The sequence below is a fragment of the Mesoplodon densirostris genome, chromosome 7 (assembly GCF_025265405.1).
Source record: "Mesoplodon densirostris isolate mMesDen1 chromosome 7, mMesDen1 primary haplotype, whole genome shotgun sequence".
NCBI lineage: Eukaryota > Metazoa > Chordata > Mammalia > Artiodactyla > Ziphiidae > Mesoplodon > Mesoplodon densirostris.
In genome coordinates, this window is record NC_082667.1 from 45,504,388 (window position 1) to 45,526,989 (window position 22,602).

Below are 22,602 nucleotides of genomic sequence, written 5' to 3' on the forward strand. Positions count from 1 at the left end.
ATTTACTGTATTTTCTTTACTTTAAAACCTGGTTCTCTCCTAAGGACATTCCTTCCCCTGTAGGCCTTTTACTTATCCTTCCACATCACACATTCCTCAGGGCACAGAGCTGGGGGTCAGCAACTCCATGCTACTTCCAGACATATTCCACATGTCATACAGAAATGTAAAAGTGAAAAACCACCTTCATTGAGGCTCTTGACATTTGTTTTCCCTCTATTTTTCAACTTTCTTTAAAATTACTATTTACTACCAACTTCTGGGTAAAGAATTTCTGTCCACCCCAAGCTCTGCTATCGTTCTGGGTTACTTTAGTGCCTATATAAAGAGGAAACCATCACCATGGGCTCACTTCTCAATTGTAATGATTAAATTCTAATGCAATTAGAATGATCATTTTAGCCATCCTACCTCTGGTAAACATATCACCTGAATCTCCCTCCCATAAGGAGTCCTTATGTCTAAAATCAAACTCTCTCTCTTTTCCTCCTAGCTTCAGGCATCATCCCCACAATACCTGCTGTTTCACCTAATATACACATTCTTCCTTGAATTTATTCATTTTATTCTGGTCTTTCACCTCATTCTGGACTCACTTATCCATTCTGGACCACGTAGCCTATATAGAAATTTCAGTAATCCAGTGTCTAGTAGATATTGGGAGAGACAGGGGAAAGGGAGTAAAGAAATGGAATTTTTTATTCAAATCATTATGGAGAAATTACATTTACTATCCAATCCTGAATGATTACCCCCATATCTTTTAAATTCACCAGATGAACATGGGCTCTTGTAGAACTGAGTAAAGAGGAACTAGAGCTTCCTGGACAAAGGAGGTACAAAAGGAACCAAAAAAAAAAAATCTTCATAGATGGCAACTAAAGCTAATTTCAGAACAAATCATTCTTAACTCTCTTAAACCTATTGTGACAGATTTTCACACTAAGATTATGGCCCAGAAACCAAAGTGTCAAAGATATATTGAGCACAGATGTACAAGTCTGGAGACTGTAAAGGGAAAAAGATAGCAGATTGAAGAACCCTGAATTCAGTATCTAGCATATAGCAGGTACTCAGAAAACATTTAGAGGGAATGCTTCCATTAACAATGTTAGAGGAGTTTGTGAACAGGTAGAATGAGCAAGTCTGTAACCCTTCCCTCCACCACCCCATAGTTTACCTGCTCTCTGTGGGCACTTTCAACCATTCTCGCGGTATTTGCAGTCATCTGTATGCTAATGGCTCCCAAGTAAATAATAGTTCCCTAACTTCTGGATTCTTAAACCCATGTGCCTACTGAATTGTCCAATTGTATGTTCCACCAGCATCTCAAACCCAATATTCCAAAATGAAGCTTTTTATTTCTCCCTCCAAATATACTCCTTCTCCTATATTTTCTTAGTTAAGTGCACCACCCAAGGCAGTAACTGAGGTAGCATTCTACACTTCTCTCTCTTAAACTCATCAATAATCCTACTCATTCTACCTCCTAAATATTTTTGAAACTGTTCTCTAATTTTCCTCCTATTATCACTACCCCAAGGAATTATCTCAACATCTCTCGCATGAACTATTACAATAGAATGAGTCGCTCTATCTCTAGTTCCATTCCCTCAAGTCCATAGTATTTTATCTAAATGTCAACTCTGACCACATTTTTTTCTTAGCCTCTCCATCCACACCGTGCATTTTACCTTGTGTTATTTACCCTAGGTTACAGTAAAAAATACCAAGCACTGTTTCCCCGTGTACACCATGCTGTTTGCTCTTGATTTTTCTTCTGCCTGCCTACCCATCTTTTCATACTGCATTCCTACTCATCTTTCAAGATTTACTCTGGGATCATATCTCACTGAAGTTTTTCCTGCCATTCTAGTATGGGTTAGGAGTCCTTCTTGCATTCATTTCTATAATAAAACGTCTCGCGTTGTTTAAAAATTATCTGCTTACATTTCATCCTCCCACTCCAGGCTATGAACTTATCAATGGCATAGAGTTAGCCACGTTCTCCTTATCACAGTGTCTTGCACATGGAGTATTCAGTAAATGGTTTGAATGCTGTAAGTTAAACATATGTAGTGCATCTATAGGAACCCAAATGAGGGAACACAATATAAAGTCCTACACTAGCTCCTCCACTGGCCATCCTTATTAACTCTACTACTTATTTGCAAAATGGGGCCTAGAAGAGAAAAGGTAAATAATAAGTCTTCATAGTTTTGTTTTGAAAATTACTGACATTGTTACTTATATGGAAGATGAATGGAAATAAGATGAGCTTTGGAGTCATTTTCTAATACTGGGTTCCCCATTCATAAACCTTGTAAGCTTGGGCTTACGGACCCTGATCTTCAATGCCTGCCTCTTTGGAGTAAGGAAAATAGCACCTACTTTGTAGGGTCGTTTTAAGAATTGAAGATAATATACCAAAAAGAACCTGGAACATTCAACATTCTGTTATCATTATTATTTCTATTATGACCTTGAATATAATCACAAAGCATTTTATTTGAAAACTGAGTTCATATTTGTAAAGCACGTAAAACAGTACCTCAAAAGTATGTGTGTACATGTGTGCATAACTGTGTGTATAGCTCTGCTTTAGTAAGTGCCTAAAAGATATACGAATTTATTATATAAGAGAAGTAATTTCCACTGATATTTTATTAGCTATAAATTCTGAAAAGCTTTAACTATTTTAATTGACAGTTCTATAGTTCTGAAATAAGTCCAAATGGAAAGAATTATACACCTGCAGCAGAGACTATAAAAGCATTATTAGCTGCTTTAAACAGTACATTATGGTGAATGGAATAATGAAGAAGTGAATGAATGAAAATGTGGTTTATTTAAGTATCTGGTAAACATAGTTAAGCTGTAATTATAGTTATTGACAGGAAGAAGGGTCCCATCCAAAAGCAAAGATAAGCTTCCCAATCTGTAAATGACATTTTCATCTTGAATATAAGAACTATATGAAAGTTCTAAATAAGTCTAATGTATCTCTTGCTTTATTGGAATAAGTTGGGATTTGTATTTTTTATTTTGTTTTGTAAAATCTTTTACCAAAAGAGAGTGGGTTATGAGAGAATAAGATGTTTCATAAGCAGGGGCACCTGGCACAGTGTGTGTGTATGTGTGGGTGTACATGAAAGAGAGACAGACAGACAGAGCGACATAGATAGAGACAGAAAGAAGAGCTTTGGGGCATGAAGAGTGTAGATGTCCTAAATTAGCTATGAAAAAATTTAAATTAACTGGAAATTAGCCTAACAGAAGATATTCAAAAATAGTTTTAAGGAACCCTTTGTAAGGAATCATGAATACTTCTATTATTCTATTAATATTAATATTCTTTTAATTTAAGCTCTAGAGCAGCATTCTGGCTATGCAACCCAATTCACAAATAAATATATTTTCTATTGAAATGTGGAAGGTCCTTCGATGATTGGTACTTCACAAGGGATCCTCTTCCAAGGTGTTTTCTTTGGTGAAATAAAAGTTGCTCAATCTGGTTTGGTCCGATGCTTTACCTTCTCAAAGAAAGTCTTTTAAGTTCTTTTCCTCTCTTCTTTATGGCTTAGACCTAAAGTTATTGTGTACATACTGCCTTCTCCCCTTCCTTCTCCCATGAGACTGTGAGCTCTATGAGGCAGGACCTGAGGATTATTTATCTCTCTATCCCTAGGACAAAGCCCATTGCCTAGAATTTAATAGATGCTCAGCTAATGTTTACTGAAGAAGGTAATCCATTTTGCTTGATTTAATGAGCCATTTCACTTTCACTCAAATACTAAATACTTTTCACATCTAAGAAGAGAAAAAAGTTATGAGGAAGCCCTTTATCCCAGGACAAATAATGATTTTAATTTTGTTGCCTTTTGTTTTAGTTAACATGAATTTTGAGACAGCAGAAAAAGAAAACTTTTTTTAAAAGTGACTATATCAAGGGTAAACAGGTCTTCTGATAGTCACTTTATCACTACCTGCTGAATACCAGGAATGTAGATGAAGTGGCACCAGATCAGGCTCCAGATTTAGAAGGAAAAATGTAATAAAGATAATAAACTTTAAGAGCCTTGGACGCTTGCAAGCTCTACTATTACTCTCTACTCACTAGGCTTGTGATTTTGGTCAAGTCAGTTAAGTAAGTCTCAGTTTCCTCATTTGGCAAATGCGGATAACAATGCCTCTTTAATTACCCCACAGGCTTAAACTGATGAATTAAAAGAAGAGATTATTTCTGTGAAAGCATGTTGGCTCTGAAAACTGTCACACAAATACAAGGGTTCATCTTGATGCACCATGTAGCAGACAAATGTTGGAAATCTCATAACTTATTTTAGATGAAATTTCTAGTACCTTCCAGGTGTGGTGAATTGCTAACTCTGATATAAAAGCTGTTTAAGCCACTCACCACAATGCAAGCAGCCCTATACTGACTGTCACACTTCAGCTTAACGGTTATGTAAACCTCTCACAGCCAAGGAACGTCTCTTTTCTCTTTTGGCATCACCAGTCTCTAGTATCACGCTCAGACATAGTACCACTCATTGAAGGTTCATTAATGATAAGAATGACTCTTTAAACTAGAAGGCAAACACATTATAATGGCTAAAAGTGTAGGTTCTGAACTTAGATTCCTGTGTCCAAAATCCTTGATCAATCTACTTAATCCTTATAATCTTAGGTTTCTGCTTCAGTAAAATGGATATAATAATAGCAGAGGCTCTGCCACAAGTTGTTGCCAGGACTACATTTGGGTCAAATTCCAGCACCAGGTCTGGCATATGGTAAACACTAAATTCTAATTTACTGATATTCATCTTTTTCTTAGATGCTATGAATTACATCCTTTTTACCACTGACTATTAAATATGATCAACAGGCAATGTAAAAGGGTAGATCACATGTGGCTCAACCAAGGAGTAACAAAAGTACCCCCCAGTGTTATCGATATACCATCACAACCATCTATAGCAACACAGGTCAGCCACCGCAGTGAAAGCAGGAGCCCTGTTCGGGCGAGGGGCCACCCTCTGCAGCCCCAGCTCTTCCTCAGCCCGGCCAGTGAAGCACACAATCACATCTTTCTGTTTGCTCCTGTCCTTGTTCATGCTCACCAGGTACAAAGACAGGAGACTGGCCCAGCACAAGTCGGAAATAGAGTGTTTCACCCCCAAAGGGAGTATGGGGAATGGTGGGAGAGCAACAATGAGCAGGTAAGCAAACTGTGAGTGGCCTGAGGTGGTGTGAACTAAATGTACGCAAGCTACAGGAACAGGTGGCTCCCTGGTCTGGGTCCTCACTCAACCGTTGCCTCCCATGCAGTGTGTCCAACCTGGGCCACCACTGGGTTTCTACATGCGTTTGATTTGCAAAAACCCACGCCACCCTCGTGTGAAGTGATGGGAGCCTCCTGTCCCGGATGCTGCTGTTCCCCAGGGTTGTGCGCTTTGCATGTCTGAAGCCTTAGCTCACAGTCAGTGTCCCTGTGGGTTTTATATTACTGGTTACATGCTTCTGTGGAGTTTGCAAAGTGGAAGAGATTGGAGGAAATACACATTTCAGGACTATCCAGTTGCTTAACAAAAACAAATGCAAAAGCCTAGGACTGGTTTTGAAGGAAGGACTGCAATGGAGGGGAGACTCCAGCCCTGATCCCACAAGCCTGGGAATTAATCTGACTTACTTTGAATGAAATGTCATCTCACAGCCAAGGGCAAATGCCAGGCCAAACGAGTGAACTGTAGAGGCCAGAGGCTTTTTGTGAACCGAAATCAGGAAAGCTAGTCCTCCTCTAGCTACCGTAGCTTTGCAGCTCCCTTCCTTCTCTGTTTGGTGGTGAACACACCCTGTCGCTGCGCTGTGCATGTTCCGTCATACCAGGCCCTCCCAACCAAGCTGTGCCCAGGAAACTGGGGTAGCTGGAACTATAAGCATCGACTGAGCTTTGTTTGCATGAAATAAACGTGCTTTATTGCATGGGACTGGGTTTCAAGAAAAGGGCTCTGGAGATAAAGACGGCCAAGACTGGCATTAAACAGTTCCAGAAGGCTGAAGGAGCCCTGAGTTGGGAAGTTGTCCCCCATGAACTAACTCCCCACCTCTAATTTGTTGTGGCTTTTCCCAATCCATCTGTGGTACTGAAGTGTGAGAGGGAAGCTCTCGCAAATCAGCCTGGATTAAAGGAAAGGGGAAGTGCAGAAGGTACAGTGTGTACATATGTGTGCCCATGTGCTGAGAACAGAGCTTGAGATCCCGCTGCAGAGCAAGAAGAGAATCTAATCCCGTGAACTTTCACCTCCAAAAGTTGTTTGATTCCGCAGTAGTGGGTGCCTTCTGGTTTTCAAAATAATGTCTAACCTTCTACAAGGACACTGCACAACTTCTGGGGGCCGTTCACATCACAGCCTGTGAAAATGATGCCCTGAACTGTGCAGTGTACAGCCTGAGCCACCATTCACAGCAGCCCTGGTCAACAGCTTGGTTGACTTTGTTCACAGCTCCCAGAAACAAGGCAGTGAGAGCATGTGTACACGTGTAGGCACATATGTGTGCACACTGGTGTATCTATCTGATAGTCTTATGCCCACAATCCCTTTATACAGCTTTCTTTGGATCTCAGTGTGTCTGGAAGATAAGCCTCAGTGGATCATTCTGTGGCGGGTAACTCAACAGACTGCTACTGGGGCTCCTAGTTTCCTTCCATTCAGATATGACTAAGTGGCACAACTCCTCTACTTGAAAATCATTCAGACAGCATCAGAGTTGACAGGACAAGGTGAAAATGACTGCATCAAATGAGCGCAGGGGCTCTGTCCAAAGTGACTTGTAATTTGAGGCACTGTCTCGGACTGGAGTTCCCAAACGTAGCAAACTTGGCTGCCTGTCAAACATCCTAAGGCAAAATCTTGGGCAGCACAACCTAGGAATCTGTAGTGTAACAAGTTTCCAAGGTCATTCAGATTTAGTCGGTCCATAAACCGATATTCTGAAATAATCCACTTGTGTAGGAGATGACGTGAAGCTATTCATGGCAAACAAGGTCTCAATTCCATCATGCGGTATTCTTGAGAGAGTTTAGTCAGTGCTTGGAACTCTCAGATCTGATCAGCCTAGCGATTAGATTTGCTCAAGCCTGTCTTGTTTGAGAATGGGGGCAGTGGACGGGGGGAGGAGGGAGACAGGAGACAGTAAGGGGACCCCAGCTTCCTTGGGTCAGGTCCAGATCTACAAAGGTAGCCACTCAATGTGTCTACACTGTAATGGTCTAAATTTCCCTACAACAGTAAGATACCATTTAGCATTTGTTTGAATATAACCAAGGTAATGGCAAGGCGTATTACACTGATGTGTCCTGCTAGGCAGAGGGGAACAGTGTATGCTGTAGTTAAGAGAGTGATGGAGCAAACACCTCAGCCTCACAGATAAGCATAGTTAAGTAGAAACAAATGATCTTCCCTTCCTACTTTTTCTTTCCATTTCTTTAACATCAAGTAAAAATTGACAAAGAGAGAGAAAGCATATATGGGAGGCGTCCTTCTATTTGTTTATACGAATACACACACAAAATACTTATCCAAAAGAAATAAGTTTAAAATGAATATTAAGAGAAGATATTAAGATATCAGAGAGGAGACAACTGCAATGTATACTATTTCTAAATAAGGGGTTAGAGTAGTTAATCCCAATTTGCTTGCTCTGGACTAGAATAGAAGGGCTGGAAAAAGAATAACTGTATGAGACTTTCATAGATACTTTTAGTACCAGCTGATAAGGCCCTCTTTCTTATCCATTCCCACTCCTCCCCCCAGTTGCTTCCCAGAGTCACAGTCAAGCATCCTATTTACTCTGCAAACATCTGGGCTGATTCTGCGGCCATTACCAAACAACCAGTCCCAGGGAGGGGCTGAGGAAAGCTCCAACAACCACAGAAAACCAGGCGTGTCGCCCGGCATCTCATTTGCCTATGTTTTCTATGATGAAACTATAGAATGGACCAGACCCTATGAAGTCATGCCTGGGGAGATTCTTGCAGAGCCACGTTGCCTGGCAGGAGAGAAGGAGTTTTACAAGGCATGCAGTCATAGCACAGCAGAACAGCATGACCTTATCTGCAACACTGGCAGGGCCGTAGAGACACCCCCTCACATCTCCCCCCTCGCCCCCCCACTTGGAAAGGAAAAGGAACACTGTAGGTATCCATAACACTCTAGCTTCCTGAAATACCATGTCGCCGTTTTCCCTTTATGTGAACATTCTTTTTCTTTCCATCTGACTATAGCATAACTTGTCACCTTTTCATATTTTCACAGTGGACAGTCTAAGTGTGTTTCAGAGCAGTCTTCCTGATTGCAGAAGTGAAAGAGAGTCCTAAACAGGGAGGTGCTCTAAGAACCAGAAATTCTCTAAGCACTGTTACGTGGGAGTTCATACAGAGATAGTCTGCTCTTGGGATTAGCTAAATCCTCAACAATGAATGTTACTATTGCCTGTCTCAGCAGGGGGATTCCACCTCAGTGCTCCTTGGAATCTGCATTCTGATATGCTCATGTTATACCCCATGAAGGAGAGGCACAGATATTGAGTCTCCCAGTCTCTCTTTGAGAAAGGGCCCCCTTAATCAAACGATACAGATCTAAAGCCCCCATTCAGTGCTTGAAGGAAGGAGGGTGGTGGGGGTTATTTTTACTGTTGCTACGTCATGATTATCAATTATGTGAAAGATCAACCCATAGTCAGTTGAGTAACTGACTTTCACCTAGTAGATGCAGCATCTAATTTTAGTGGGTATAATTGTTCAGTAACACCTTAGGGAATCTAGTAACAGCAATGTAATAATAGTCATTATTAAATGAGTAAGGAACTCAGATTTGAAAGTAACCCCAAAATGTGATATCTGTGTTAGGATTTTTTTGCCTCTCATTCCTTCAATTATTTCTTCCTCCATGTAATGATCATTTACTAAGCACCCACTATGAGGCAAGCACTGACAAGACTCTGGAGATGAACGGATGACCAAGTCAAGACTAAAGCCCTTGAAAATCAATTGTCTATTGGGAACCAGAGTCAGAAAAACAGATCACTGCAGTGCAATATGGAACCCCTCTCCCATAGAACAATTATTTATCATATTAACTCCTCATTTAATATCATAAACAATAACCTATGCCAGTGCAAACAGAATTAAGAGGAATAGAAACTAAATAATAATGAACCTGAATCAAGTGTTCAGAAACAGCTAGGCACACAGTTATATACAATTCAGAGTCCATAAAATGCTCAGTCTAAAGACAGAGTGGCAGATCGGATAAAAATACAAGAGCCTACAATATGCTGCCTACAAGAGACCCACTTCAGGGCAAAGGACACACACAGATTGAAAGCAAAGGGATGGAAAAAAGACATTTCATGCAAACAGAAATGACAAAAAAGCAGGGTCCCAACACTCGTATAAGACAAAATAGACCTTAAAACAAAGGCCATAAAGAAAGATAAAGAAGGACACTGTATAATGATAAAAATTCAGAGTCCAGGGAAGAGAAAGAGCCTGCCTTTGCAGCACAGCAGAGGCCAGCTGGGTGCTGAGCCATAGGTTAGGATGGCTGCAGTAGTCTTCTCTTCACTCCTCCCCAAAGTCAACTTCAAATTAATGTTATAACTTATATTTAGAGATGTTCTAAAACAAGTAAGACTAATAATAACAATTGCTTCCATTACTGTAATTACTATGCATCAGATACTGGGGTAGTCCCTTCACAAATGTTATACATTAAGTTCTCACAAGAACATTATAAGCAAGATATTTTTCCTTTCCATGGTATATATGAGATCATACAGTATTTGTCTTTATCTGCCTTATTTAACTTAATATAATGCCCTCAAGTTTCATTCACGTTGTCACAAATAGCAGGATTTCCTTCTATTTCAAGGCTGAATAATATTTTCTTTATGCACATTTTCTTTATCCATTTGTCCATCAATGGACTCAGGTTGCTTCCATATCTTGGCTATTGTAAATAATGCTGCAACGAACATTAGGGTACAGATATCTTTTCAAGATATTGATTTCATTTCTTTGGATAAATACCCAGCCTTGGAATTGCTGGGTTCATATGGCAGTGTGATTTTTAACTTTTTGAGGAACCTCCAAACCGTCTTCCACAGTGGCTGCACCAATTTATATTCCCACCAAAGTGTGCAAGGGTCCCCTTTTCTCCACATCCTTGCAAACGCTTGTTATTTCTTCTCTTTTTGATAAGAGCCATGAGCCATTCTAACAGGTATGATGTGATATCTCATTGGGGTTTGGATGCACATTTCCCTGATGATTAGTGATGTAGAGCACCTTTTCATGTACCTGATGGCCATCTGTATGTCTTCTTTGGAAAAATGACACATTTTCTTTATCCATTTATCCACCAATGGACATTTAGGTTGTTAGGCTACTATGAATAATGCTGCAATGAACACGGGGGTGCTAATACTACTCTTTTGAGATCCTGATTTCAATTTTTTGGATATATACCCAGCAGTGGGATTGCTGGATCAGGTGGCAGTCTGTTTTCAATTTTTTAAGGAATTTCCATACTGTTTTCCACAGATGTTGCAACATTTTGCATTTTGCACAAGGGTTCCAATTTCTCCACATCCTCACCAACACTTGTTATCCTTTGTGAGTTTTTCTGATTAATAGTTATCCTAACAGGTGTGAAGTGATAATACTGTAATGTACACTAAAAAATTTAAGAGGGTAGGTCTCATTTTAAGTGTCCTTACCATAATACAAGGAAGGAAGGAAGGAGAGAGGGAGGAAAGGAATGAAAAGATACATCATGAAGCACGTGAAGCAACCCAAAGGGAATGGAACTGGAATTGACTTAGTGCCTCACATCTGTAGCATGGCCCATTTTATGCAATAAAAAAAAAATAATAATCCGGGCTTCCCTGGTGGCGCAGTGGTTGAGAATCTGCCTGCTAGTGCAGGGGACGCGGGTTCGAGCCCTGGTCTGGGAGGATCCCACATGCCGCGGAGCAACTAGGCCCGTGAGCCACAACTACTGAGCCTGCGCGTCTGGAGCCTGTGCTCCACAATAGGAAAGGCCGCGATAGTGAGAGGCCCGCGCACGGCGATGAAGAGTGGCCCCCGCTTGCCACAACTAGAGAAAGCCCTCGCACAGAAATGAAGACTCAACACAGCAAAAATAAATAAAAATAAAAAAAATAATCCAAAAAATTGCTTTCTTAAATGAGGAGCTTTGTATACATAATAAGCATGTTAGTGGTAGATGTCCAACCAGGATTCAAGCCTCGAAACCAGAGTACTCTTCATACATCAGATTTAAGTTACATGCATTAGCTGAGGTGCTTTAACTAAGGTCAAAAGGAATATTTTGTCTAAACAGAAATCATTTTTTCAGCAACCACTGTAAAATTCTGGGGACATTCTCTTATCCTACAGTCCCTCAGGAGTCATCTCTGCAACGTTCAGGTGAATGTTGACACAGAGCTTTGGAATTTATTATCAGGTCATTTTATGGACACAAACTGGGGTGTTGCCATTTCCCTTGCTGCTCCACAAAGGTATGTCTTGTCAGCCTTTTGGTTCAGTGTGTATCTTGGCCCTCAACACAGAGACAATATTGCGTGGTGGCAGTGATCTGGATTTAGGGTCATATTTGAGGCACTGTTCTGCCTTTTGAGTTAGACAACTTAGTTAAGTTCCATAAACCTCAGTTTTTGCATCTATAATACAGATTAATAATACCTGTCTATACCAAGCACTCAAGGTGAAAGAATTTACTTCATTTCCTTGGCACTCCCAGCACACCTACTCTGCATCAGGTACCATACTAAGCACAGGAGATGCATGTAGTTGCTGCCTTTGGAGTGTTCCAAGTTTTGTGCAGGAACAGACCTATAAATATGTCATTAGAAGTGCTATGTCAAACAGCTGTTGTGAAGGTCAAATATAATAATACAGGTGAAAACACCTTGTAAAGTAGAAAGTTCTATTCAAACGGGAGCTACTATCATTCCAAGACTCTCCTTTGCCATCAATCCCAATCCCATGTTTTATTCAAGGTTTAAATCAAGCTGGATTCTTCCACAAAGTCTTCCTGGAAGCTTCAGCCCACAGGCACAAAACAACTGTGTCTTTTTTTTTTAATGTATATTTTTATTTTTTTGGCTGTGTGGGGTCTTCATTTCTGTGTGAGGGCTTTCTCTAGTTGGGGCAAGAGGGAGCCACTCTTCATCGCGGTGCGTGGGCCTCTCACCATCGTGGCCTCTCTTGTTGTGGAGCACAGGCTCCAGACGCGCAGGCTCAGTAGTTGTGGCTCACGGGCCCAGTTGCTCCGTGGCATGTGGGATCTTCCCAGACCAGGGCTCGAACCCGTGTCTCCTGCACTGGCAGGCAGATTCTCAACCACTGCGCCACCAGGGAAGCCAAGCTGTGTCTTCTTTTGTTCTTTCTTTACTCACTTGCAATCTGGGCATTATAGTGATTGCTGGGGGAAAAAAATCATTTCTTGTTTTGGAAAAAAAAATCTTCTAATCTCCGTTGAAGCACCTCAATTAAACTTAGAACTTATATCTCAGTATGAGGAGTTTAGTTTTGAGTCTGGCTTACTGAATTATGGATCGAAAGAAATAGTTTAATTTGAGAAAGAAAACTCTGTGATGATCCAACAAACTGCCCCTGCTTGGCACACGCTCCTGCATGCCCTTCGTTAGATGCTTCCTCTTTATAAGAACTTGGGGGAAGTAGCAGCAATCCTAGACCATCAGGCACTTTAATAACCCACCTGATTGGACATGGAACATTCTGAAAAGGCCTCCGCTGCTGTTAGACCAAAGGTAAGTTAAAATAGGGCTGAAAGGTTCTCCTCCCGCTAGGATTTTATTAGGGACTAAATGCCTACTAAGAGATGTCCTCTGAGGGAATTATCTTAGAAGCATGCAGCCACTACTCCCGCTCCAGCTACTTAAAAGAGAGGTGAAAGTCCACCACGGGGTTGTTGGAAGGGTTTCACAGGGTTAAACACATGGAATTAGTTTCTTTGCCGTATATGCGAGATGTATATTAACTGGATCTTGTTTATCCATGTTATTTTAACATTCCCCAGGCTTTAAGGCCTCGGTAAGCTCCACTTTATTTGCAAATCCTTCCTTGAAACTTCTTTCCCCTGTGAGCAACGCTTTCTCTGAATTCCTCTAATACCAACAAGAAAAACCCAAAGCGCAAGGACAAACGTCTTTTTTTCCACACAATGGTTTTCATATCAGTATGTTCCTTTCCATCCTCATTTTGGCCACAACTGTTAGCATCTTACACTGTATCCCTGCACTATTAAAACAAGCTCTTAAATCTACTCTGGGTACCACTATGCTTGTGTCAAATCTTCTTGGTTCCTCATTTCCTGAAGGACTATTTAACTTAAATATTAATTAGGCTTGAACGTCTTCCTGAAGTAGGACCAGGACTGGGGCCAGACAAGGAATAAGGTCAATGGATGAAGCTGTGGTGAAGGTTTAAAGGAGATTATGGCATACATGGTTCCTGAGTTCAATTGTTTTTGTTGAGCTCGAGAAAGAAGATCAAATCCATAAAATACTAAATAACAACAGAGAATTCTTACAGTTGAAGAATAGCACAGAAAAGTGATGGGTACTTCTTGATATATTCATTTATTGATTGATCAAGCATGTAGATTACATATGCATCTAATAATCAGACCATCTTTCTGGTCTAACATATCAGACCACCCATTTATTCCAGACACTAATAAGAAGTCCAAGGCTGATTACTAATGAGTTATTAAAATAGCAAAAGAAAGTACTGGGTTGGCCAAAAAGTGCGTTCAGGTTTTTCTGTAAGATGTTACAGAAAAACCTGAACGCACTTTTTGGCCAATCCAATAGAAGAAAGAAGATTCTTGTAGGTCAGGGGTGGCCAGGAAGAATTTTTACAGCAGACAAAAAAGTCTAAACTCTACTTTCTGATGCCTTAACTTCTTACTCTATACCCACACAGTCAAACTGGACTACTGGTTATTTCCTGGAAAATTCTTTGTGGATTCCTGGACTTCTGTCACTGCTATCCTTCCTGGAGAGCAATTCTTAGCACTCTCTTTTTGGATTTTGCCATAACCTACTAATTATTCAAGGCCTAAGTGCAATCTGTCTCCTGTAGGCAGGCAACATTCCCTGGCCAAGCCCCTCCCACTAGAAATGATTTCTTCTTGTGAAGTTTTGAATCCCTTGTGATCTGTCCCCTCTAAGAACTCAATGAACTGACTGCTTGTTCCCATGCTCCACCATCCCTCACTCACCTCATGTTTAGCATCCTTCCTCCTGGCCATCTGCTTCCTCATTTCAAGGTTCTAGGTAAAAAAAAAAAAAAAAAAAAAAACCTCTATCAGAATACTGTAATTCATATTGTTAGCCTTCTTCTGTAAGTATTTTCTCTTGAAATCAATTATATCCTCTTTGAGGGAAGTCTCTTACATAAGTAACTCTCAGCTGCAATATCAAAAAGCACCGATGAATCAAAATCATTGGCAAAGGTACCACAAATCACTTACTACCAATATTAGTTGAAATACCAAAATTTTCAAAATAGTACAGATTTAAGATTATCCCTGAAATTACACCACTCTCATTTACTGGTATTCCAAAATAAGTCAGAGAGAAAATAAGTGTGCTATACACAGGAAAACTGTCTTCTGTTGAATCACAACATGAAAAAAAAGGCTGAAACTGCCTTATAATATTAATGTATATGGCTGTAAGCTTCAAGTGCCTTCATCATCAAGGCATCCAATCATCATCCTTGACAAATATAGGTGCTCAATCAACCTGTGCTATTTGAGTTAGCAACCAAAGAGAGATGCAGGGTGTTTTCTTGAGACTGCAAAATATATTGCAGTGTCAAGATTAAGAAGTAAAGCAATACAGGGTGAGTAAGAGAGAATATAAATCAAATTACTACTAACTTATCTACTTAAACACACATACCATCACAGGTAACGTGTGAGGCTTTCTGCCATGGAATAAGGAGAGCTCACTTCAAAAAACAAATATGGACAGTGTACTGTCATGGAAAATGGAATTGAAAATCATGACATGGTATTAGTCCCCGCTTTGTCATTTTCTGTGTACCCTGGGTAAATCACCTATTCTGAGTCTCGGTTTTCTCATTTTTGGAAGGAGGATAAATACTTTGATCCTATCAACCTCTGATAATCAGTGTTCCTAAAAGTGCTTTATAAAGCACTATGAAAACAGGTGGTATTGCTTTGATTATTATGTCACTATCAGGCAATTTAGTCCTTGACTTCATTTCCATTTACCCAAGTGTTTTTCTCTATATGTGCATCTCTAATGCATACATCATCCTGGCCATTTAAATTGTTTTTGACAGCAAAATGGCTGTTTACACCCATTTATGCTATAACTAGGTAAATTTATATAGCTGATTCTGCCATTTTCTTATATATTATGGTGTGTTTTTCAGTGTAACTGTCAAAATCAAGATGTCAGGTTTTAGGCAAGGCTCAGAAAGAAATTCTCCCACCTAATTTAGAATGTCTGAATATAAACAATATCAGATTCCTCAGTATTTTTTAAAACTATACTTCCATATTTTGTAGTTCAAAACAAATTACTGAAAGCAAAATAGATTGATTTATAAAAGTTTAAGGTAAAGCAGAAACTAACACACCCCTGTAAAACAATTATACTCCAATAAAGATGTTAAAATAATTTTAAAAATTAAAAGTTTAAGAAAATGTACAGAAAATGGAACTGCAATTGCAAATTTTCTGCTCATAATATTCTTCCTCCATAAAATTATTTTATTGACCTAATACTGTCTGATGTCATTCCAAAGACATATTTATTTGCTAATGATGTTACAAGGTTTTTGTATTTTTTAAATACATTTTTGTATTAGGAAGCTCATAACCTTACTATACCTCTCTCCTGGCTACCCCTTAACTCAAAATCACAAAAAAAGAGAGGTTTAGTAATGAAGATGATTTTTTCATAAAAATAATTTTTTGATTTTCAGAGGATACATTTGATTTTTCTTACGCCCTGAAACTATGCAACTTAGGAAAGTATAAACAATGTAATGTAACAAAAGGAGGATAAGGGCCTAGTTTTTTTTTTTAACTCAGTGAAATATTCTGAGAATTTTAATTGCTTATATGCCATTAATAAAACCTTAAACGAGTCCTGAGGGAAAAAAATCACACAGATCATTCAACAGCCATTTAAAATGAACACAAAAATTCTAAATTCCTGGACTTTTTTGACAGTCAAACTCTCTCTTTATTAACATTTGCTTCCTAACGATGGTGTGCTATGGCAGTATGTTCTAATGCCTGCAGGTTTTGGCAGATGAGTAGAGAAGTTGGGAGAGGTGATTGAGCTGACATTTGGAGCCTGCTTGAAATGAATAAGTTAGTTAAGTGTCCCACTTGGGAGAGAAGAGGGAGAACAAACTTCTAAGAATAAAGGTAGAAGGTGTCATTGTGGCAAACCCAAAATATAAACAAAAAACCCTAACCCTTTAATAACACTCTTTCTTACTGAAAGGCTGAATTTTGTTGTTTTTGTTTTTCCAGAAATAAAGAGCAAATCATCATAAAAATGAGAACATTAGACTACATAGTATTATATATGGCAAAAGGGCTAATTGGTGCCTGCAAAGACCAAGGTTTTTGTGTTGTTTTCTTCTCTTTTGTTTGGCCAGTTTGTCCTCCTTCCCAGATGTAGCAGACCATTGGTTCTGTCTCTCCCTCCAATCTTTCCTCCTCCTCCTTTTCTAATGCCCAAAATATTAGCTGGAGAAGGTGAAGTGCTGTAGACAGGTAAGGAAAAGTTTGTTCCTTTTTCTTACCTCAGGCCCTAGGACAAATGTATAATCCTGATGTTAAAAAAAAAAATTATCAGCCTAAATACTAATAAACAACATTTTACCTCCATTGAATGGAAAGTCTGATGGTGATAACCCCTTGCAGAGGTTCTATGCTTTATAAAGCACCCTAATGTATATCACTCTTTTGGTTCCTCCCAGAAATCACGTAAGGTGAGGAAGGGTGGTTCACTTCTATTTTTTACCAATAAGCAAAAGAGGTTCAAAGGTATTAAGTGACTTGCCCAACATCAGTCAAGGCCAGATCTTGGAGCCACATTCTGGGTCCCCTACTGGTACTGCCTCAACAAACTGTCATCACTGAGAAGTTTCACTAAAACAGATATATACAAACTACAAAAAAGAAATCAACACTTCCTTTGTGATTTGCATGATAGATATCAAGATTTGTCTTGTACTTAGTTTATGAAATACCTTTTCATACATCCTTTTCAGTACACACTGAGTACTAATGATTACATTGAGTTATATAAGAAGTAGATGGATCCTCAAGACAAAAGAATTTCATTAATATTGAATTATTTTTAAAACTTAATTCTAACAAAAGTAATTAGTATGAATTTTTTTAAATGGAATGCATTTATCCACTCAATTATTAGCCAAAAAATATTATTGAGCAGGCAATGCACTGGGTATTGTGGATATAACAGGAAATGAAGAACCTTCTATCTCTGCCTTCAAAACACTCCATCCAGCAGATGAGATGGACATACAACAAAGAGTTATTCAGTGCCTATGGCAGGGACAATGGGAATCTAACCCAGTCAGGAGCAGGGTCAGGAAAGCTTCCTTCAAGAAAAAGCAATTAAGGTAAAGTCAAAAAAAAAAAAAAAAGATAGGAAGTACTTAGGTGAAAAAAGAAGGAAAAGGCAGAGGAGGCAGCTCAATGAAAGAGCAGGAAGAAGTAAACTTTGGAAGTGGAATAATGTTACCTTTAGTGGAGGAGAGGTGATCACCCAAGGTGACAGCATAGGGTGAGAAAAGACACGCCGCAGATAAAACCCTCTGTAACTCCAAAGCTGGGTACAATCGGTCAGGGTAAGAAGGAACAACCAGAAGTATGTTATGGCCTTACCATAAATATTTACTTTGCACTGAATTCTCTGTTCCTCAACCAGAGCTCAAAACAGCATTGGGTACAGTCGGCCCTTTGTATCCCCTGGGTATTAATTCCAGGAGCCCCAGCAGAGACCAAAGCCCAAGCTGCTCAAATCCCTTACATAAACGGCATAGTACAATGAATACAGTGGGTCCTCAGTATCTTCAGGTTTCGCATCCGCAGATTCAACCAACATTAGACCTGACTGCTTTGAGTTGCATCCACAGATGGGAAACCGCAGAGGGCCAACTGTAATATATTACTTTTGTTTCTTGAAACTTAGTATTCACACAGAATGCAAAAAAATAACATCTTAGATACCTTCTCCTTACCAGAACCTTTCACTTTCATTGTCTCATTTAATCTCCTCACAACAATCTTCACCAAATGATATACCATCTGCTTTTTTTACTGAGGCTTAAGGAGATTATTATTTTCCAAGCATCCAGAATGGCAGATCCAGAATTAGAATACAGATTTTAGGATCCTTCGTCCATTGCACTTGCCATACACCACACATCAGCCCTGTTGCCTTAAGAATCCTATTCATCCATCAAATGCTTATTAAGATCTTGCTGTGTGCCAGTGAATAAGGTAAATAAGGTCCCTGTCTTCACAGAAACTACATTCTACTGATGAACAGACTAACGTCTGTTGTAGGTCAGTTTTTTCTTAAGAATCTCCATTTGCTGTGGAGAAAAAAATATTCCATGACCCAAGAAATGAAATGAAGTGCTCAGATTTGGACTCCATGTCTCTGGTGTGTCCTGTGTCCATTTCCATTGTTATTCAGATTGTCTGGTGCTCTCTCTCCCAAGTGGCCATAGACCCTGTGACACTGTGAGCAAAGACATGGCCAGGAAAGATGGCAGTACTTTGTACAGATTGCTTGGTTTGGTCAGTTTCCTTCTCCCACATTGAAAACCCAAAGGTTTTTCAATCTGCTATCATGTTTTGGAGCCCAGCTACATGTGATTCCAATGACCGTCACTGTTAAAGTGATGTTCCATCGAAACCTCTCTGTGCTGGGAGCAAAAACTTTCCTAGAGCTTGGTAGAAGGAATCCAGTTATATTTCTAGTTTCTAGCCCATGCTTTGTGTCAAAAGTGGCCTCAGCTACCTGAAAAACTAATTGCCCCTCCGGACATGTCTGTTTCTTATCTTGCCAATAGGAGAGAAATGGGGCTGTTGGCAACCATCCTCCCAATCAAATCCCATAAATCATCTGGCCCATTTCTTCTGTGCCATATTCCAGAAGTTAGTGGACACTTGGGAAAAATAAAAGTAATGCACTGAAAACATAAAGGGTGGCAGGTCAGGTTAATGCAAAAACATAAAAACAAACCCTGAAACTCTCTGGGAAGTAAGTTAACAGGTTGGCAGGGTCCCTTCTGCTGTGCTGGGAATGCACAGCAACCTCCAAACCTGTAAATAATTTGCTCATTATCTGCAGGAAAAGGAGTGAGGGTGGAGGACATTTCACATTCAAGAATTTTGAAGGACACCAGGTTGCAATACACTGGGTATATTAAATGGAACGAGATTTCAGTGCAAGGAGCAGAGAAAGGAAGACCACAAAGTGGAAAGGGACAGATGAAGACATGGGGAGCAGTGTGGGAAAGAGGCAGGAAGCATGTTGTTATAGGGGCTGCAGAAACAGTGGTCCCTTATCAAGGGAGTGGACGTCTCAAGAAAAAGAGTATTTTGAAGTTGCAGTTGGCAGTCCCAAGGCAGGTGGGCTCCAAACACAATTCAGTCCCTTGTCTGATAAAGGCAGGTCAGCCCTCCAGCAAGGAGTCCAAGGGAGCAATGGGAACCCTTCTTGTTAGAACTTCTCAGTTTGTGAAACACCTGCTGCAGAATCACTTTAGGGAACAGGGGGCTGAGTGCCTGTAAAATGCATAGGTCCGTTGAACCCAATCTGGAAAATCAGCATCTCCTGGGGTTCACCCGGGTATTTGACAAATACCCCAGGTGAGTCCTATGCACAATTAAGTTTAATAGCCACCAGCTGAGATGATAAAATTGGGTGGTCAAAGCCTCTGTTCAGAGACTGCCCAAGGCTATCTCTTGGTTACAGCACCTAGAACAGAGCTGTCTGGATGTAGCAGACCCCCTAGTTACAGAGATCTTGTATTCCTTTGCGGGAAATCACACCAGGATCTCTCCATATAAGATCCCTGAAGGTCAGAGCACATCACCTGACCATAGGTGAGGCTCTCGATAGTTTGTAGTTCCAGGTAAGGAAGGCAGAGTCAGGCTCTGAGGCTGAGGCATCAGCCTCATTAGAGGCTTTCTTCCCCAGAGCAGATTTCAGTTCCCAGAGTGGAGACGAAAAAGGACTACTTGGGAAAAAGAAGAGGGAGAAAGGTCCTAAGAAACCATGTCAGTCAGACAACACTCATTGAGACCCTAATTCGAAACTATACACTAGGTGCCAAAGGCAATAATACTGCATGCTCCCTCACAGAATTGTTATTCAAGTTTTAGGCCTTAAAATAAATGCGTGTGGAAATTTCTACCAAGTAGAAAAGTTCTAATTAATTTCAAATTAGTGTATGTATTCACTGAATTTGTATCTTCCACCAGATAAGCCAGACTAAGTACAAACATGTTCAAAGCCAGGAGTTCTTACAGAAATCCCTAGTTAAATGCACCAACCATGGGCGTGCAGGATAAAAACTGAATTGGAACCACTATCTACTTCCTGGTAACCCCTGACTCCTACCCCTTCCCTGCCCTCTGATCACTGGGTTGAGCTGAGGTCCTAGCTCTGTCTCCTTTCAGGGGCTGCCAACTTTGGGAAGCCCGTGCCCTGTCCCCGGCACGTCTGCACACAACCACAATACTGCAAGCCCTCGCTTCTAGGTTTGCAGCCTAACCAGCTGTTGCACTCACGGGTGGTCTCAGAACTACCGCAGAATCCCCATACACAGCCCTTTATCCACACTAATATCCCCTTTGACACACTTCCGTGGTCATGATGAACGTTAGACCAGATACAAGAAAGCAGCCTTTCACTCAAGCAAGCAAAAGCCACGTCCAAGATCTCTTTCCCTGGTGTCCTTTGATGCCCTGTTTCCTGAGAAAACAAGGAAAGTCCTCCCCAGTCCGAGTCCCACGGCCGCCCACCACCGGGGAAGCCCTCCCGTCCGGGACCTCGCGGAGTCACCTCTTGTCTCCCTTCTCTCCGCAGCTCCAACGGAAAATCTGTCACGTGGGCGCAGAACGAGAAGAGTAGCCGGGGGCAGCACCTGTGGCAGCGGCTGTCCATCCACATCAACAAGAAAGAGAACCCCAACCAAACGGCCGTCATCAAGCCCTTCCCCAAGAGCACGGAGAGCCGCGGCCTGTGCGCGGGCGGCGCGGGGGGCGGCGGGAGCGCGGGCGGCGCAGGCGCGGGCGGCGGCGGCCCTGAGCCCTCGGACGCCGGCCCCAAGGCTTTGTACGACGTGGTGGAGGCCGAGGAGCACTTTCCCGCGCCTGCGCGGCCGCGCTCGCCGTCGCCCATCAGCACGCTGAGCCAGCGCGCGGGCTCGGTCGGCCGCACGGACGACGACTTGCCGTCGCTGCACTCGGAGCCTGCGGCGCGCAGCAGCTCGTCTCAGGGCTCGCTCATGGAGCAGATCAGCAGCGTGGTGACCCGCTTCACGGCCAACATCAGCGAGCTCAACTCCATGATGCTGTCCACCTCCGCTCCCGGCCCCGGCGCGGGCGCCCCGCTCTGCTCGTCCTACCTGATCCCCAAAGAGATCCAGCTGCCCACCACCATGACCACGTTCGCCGAGATCCAGCCGCTGCCCGCCATTGAGATCACCGGCGGCGCGCAGCCCGCGGCCGCGGCCCCGCCGGCTGGGGGCGCTGCCCGGGAGCCCCCGGCGGCCGGGCCCGAGGCTGCTGCCGGCAAGCCGGACCTGGAGGAGTTGGTGGCTCTCACCCCGCCGTCCCCCTTCAGAGACTCGGTGGACTCGGGGAGTACCACTCCCAACTCGCCAGTGTCCGAGTCGGCCCTCTGTATCCCATCGTCTCCCAAATACGACACACTTATCATAAGAGATTACACTCAGAGCTCCTCATCCTTGTGAATGTCCTTGGAAAGCACGCTGGGCTCCCAAACGGAGCCGAGACCTCCGGTGTTCCCACAGACACAGTTGCCTGATTAAGACCCGAGGTGGAAGACGCCAAGTACACCTGTAATGGAAACAAGAGATTAATAGTGCTATTTAACATCAACCGACGAAGACACCAACTACAAATCTTTTGGCAGATCTTCTTCTAGTGGCCTTAGAAAACGTGGGCTTTTAAGAAACACTGCTTCTGTTTTTGAGGGCTGACAAGGAGTCTGTTGAAACAGTTACATACTAAGTGCTTTGCTCTAGGGAAGCAATGAGTGTGAAACAGCGTAATGGAGGGGAAACAGCATAGTTAATAAGCAACTGTAAAAAAAAAATGTTTTGTTTGTTTACTTTAATTCTTTTCCCAGAAGATTCTTTGATTCACCAAACATGAATGTACATTTTCTAACAAACTCAAAATCTGGGACCAAAACGTCAACTTT

General features: G+C 41.5%; 1 protein-coding gene across 5 annotated transcripts in view; it reads left to right on the forward strand.

Moving 5' to 3' along the window:
• The window catches only part of GRM5 (glutamate metabotropic receptor 5), a 516,357-nt gene extending 494,228 nt beyond the window's left edge, over positions 1 to 22,129 (forward strand). The window contains exons 8-10 of one of the 5 annotated variants that reach the window (XM_060104247.1): positions 5,127 to 5,222; positions 21,241 to 21,355; positions 21,938 to 22,129. In XM_060104247.1, coding sequence (XP_059960230.1) covers positions 5,127 to 5,222; positions 21,241 to 21,355; positions 21,938 to 22,129 — 403 coding nt within the window. Of the gene's footprint in view, positions 1 to 5,126; positions 5,223 to 21,240 lie in introns of all 5 variants that reach the window. The other 4 variants (XM_060104244.1, XM_060104249.1, XM_060104246.1 and 1 more) reach the window with 4 other exon arrangements.
• Positions 22,130 to 22,602: the final 473 nt, after the last annotated feature.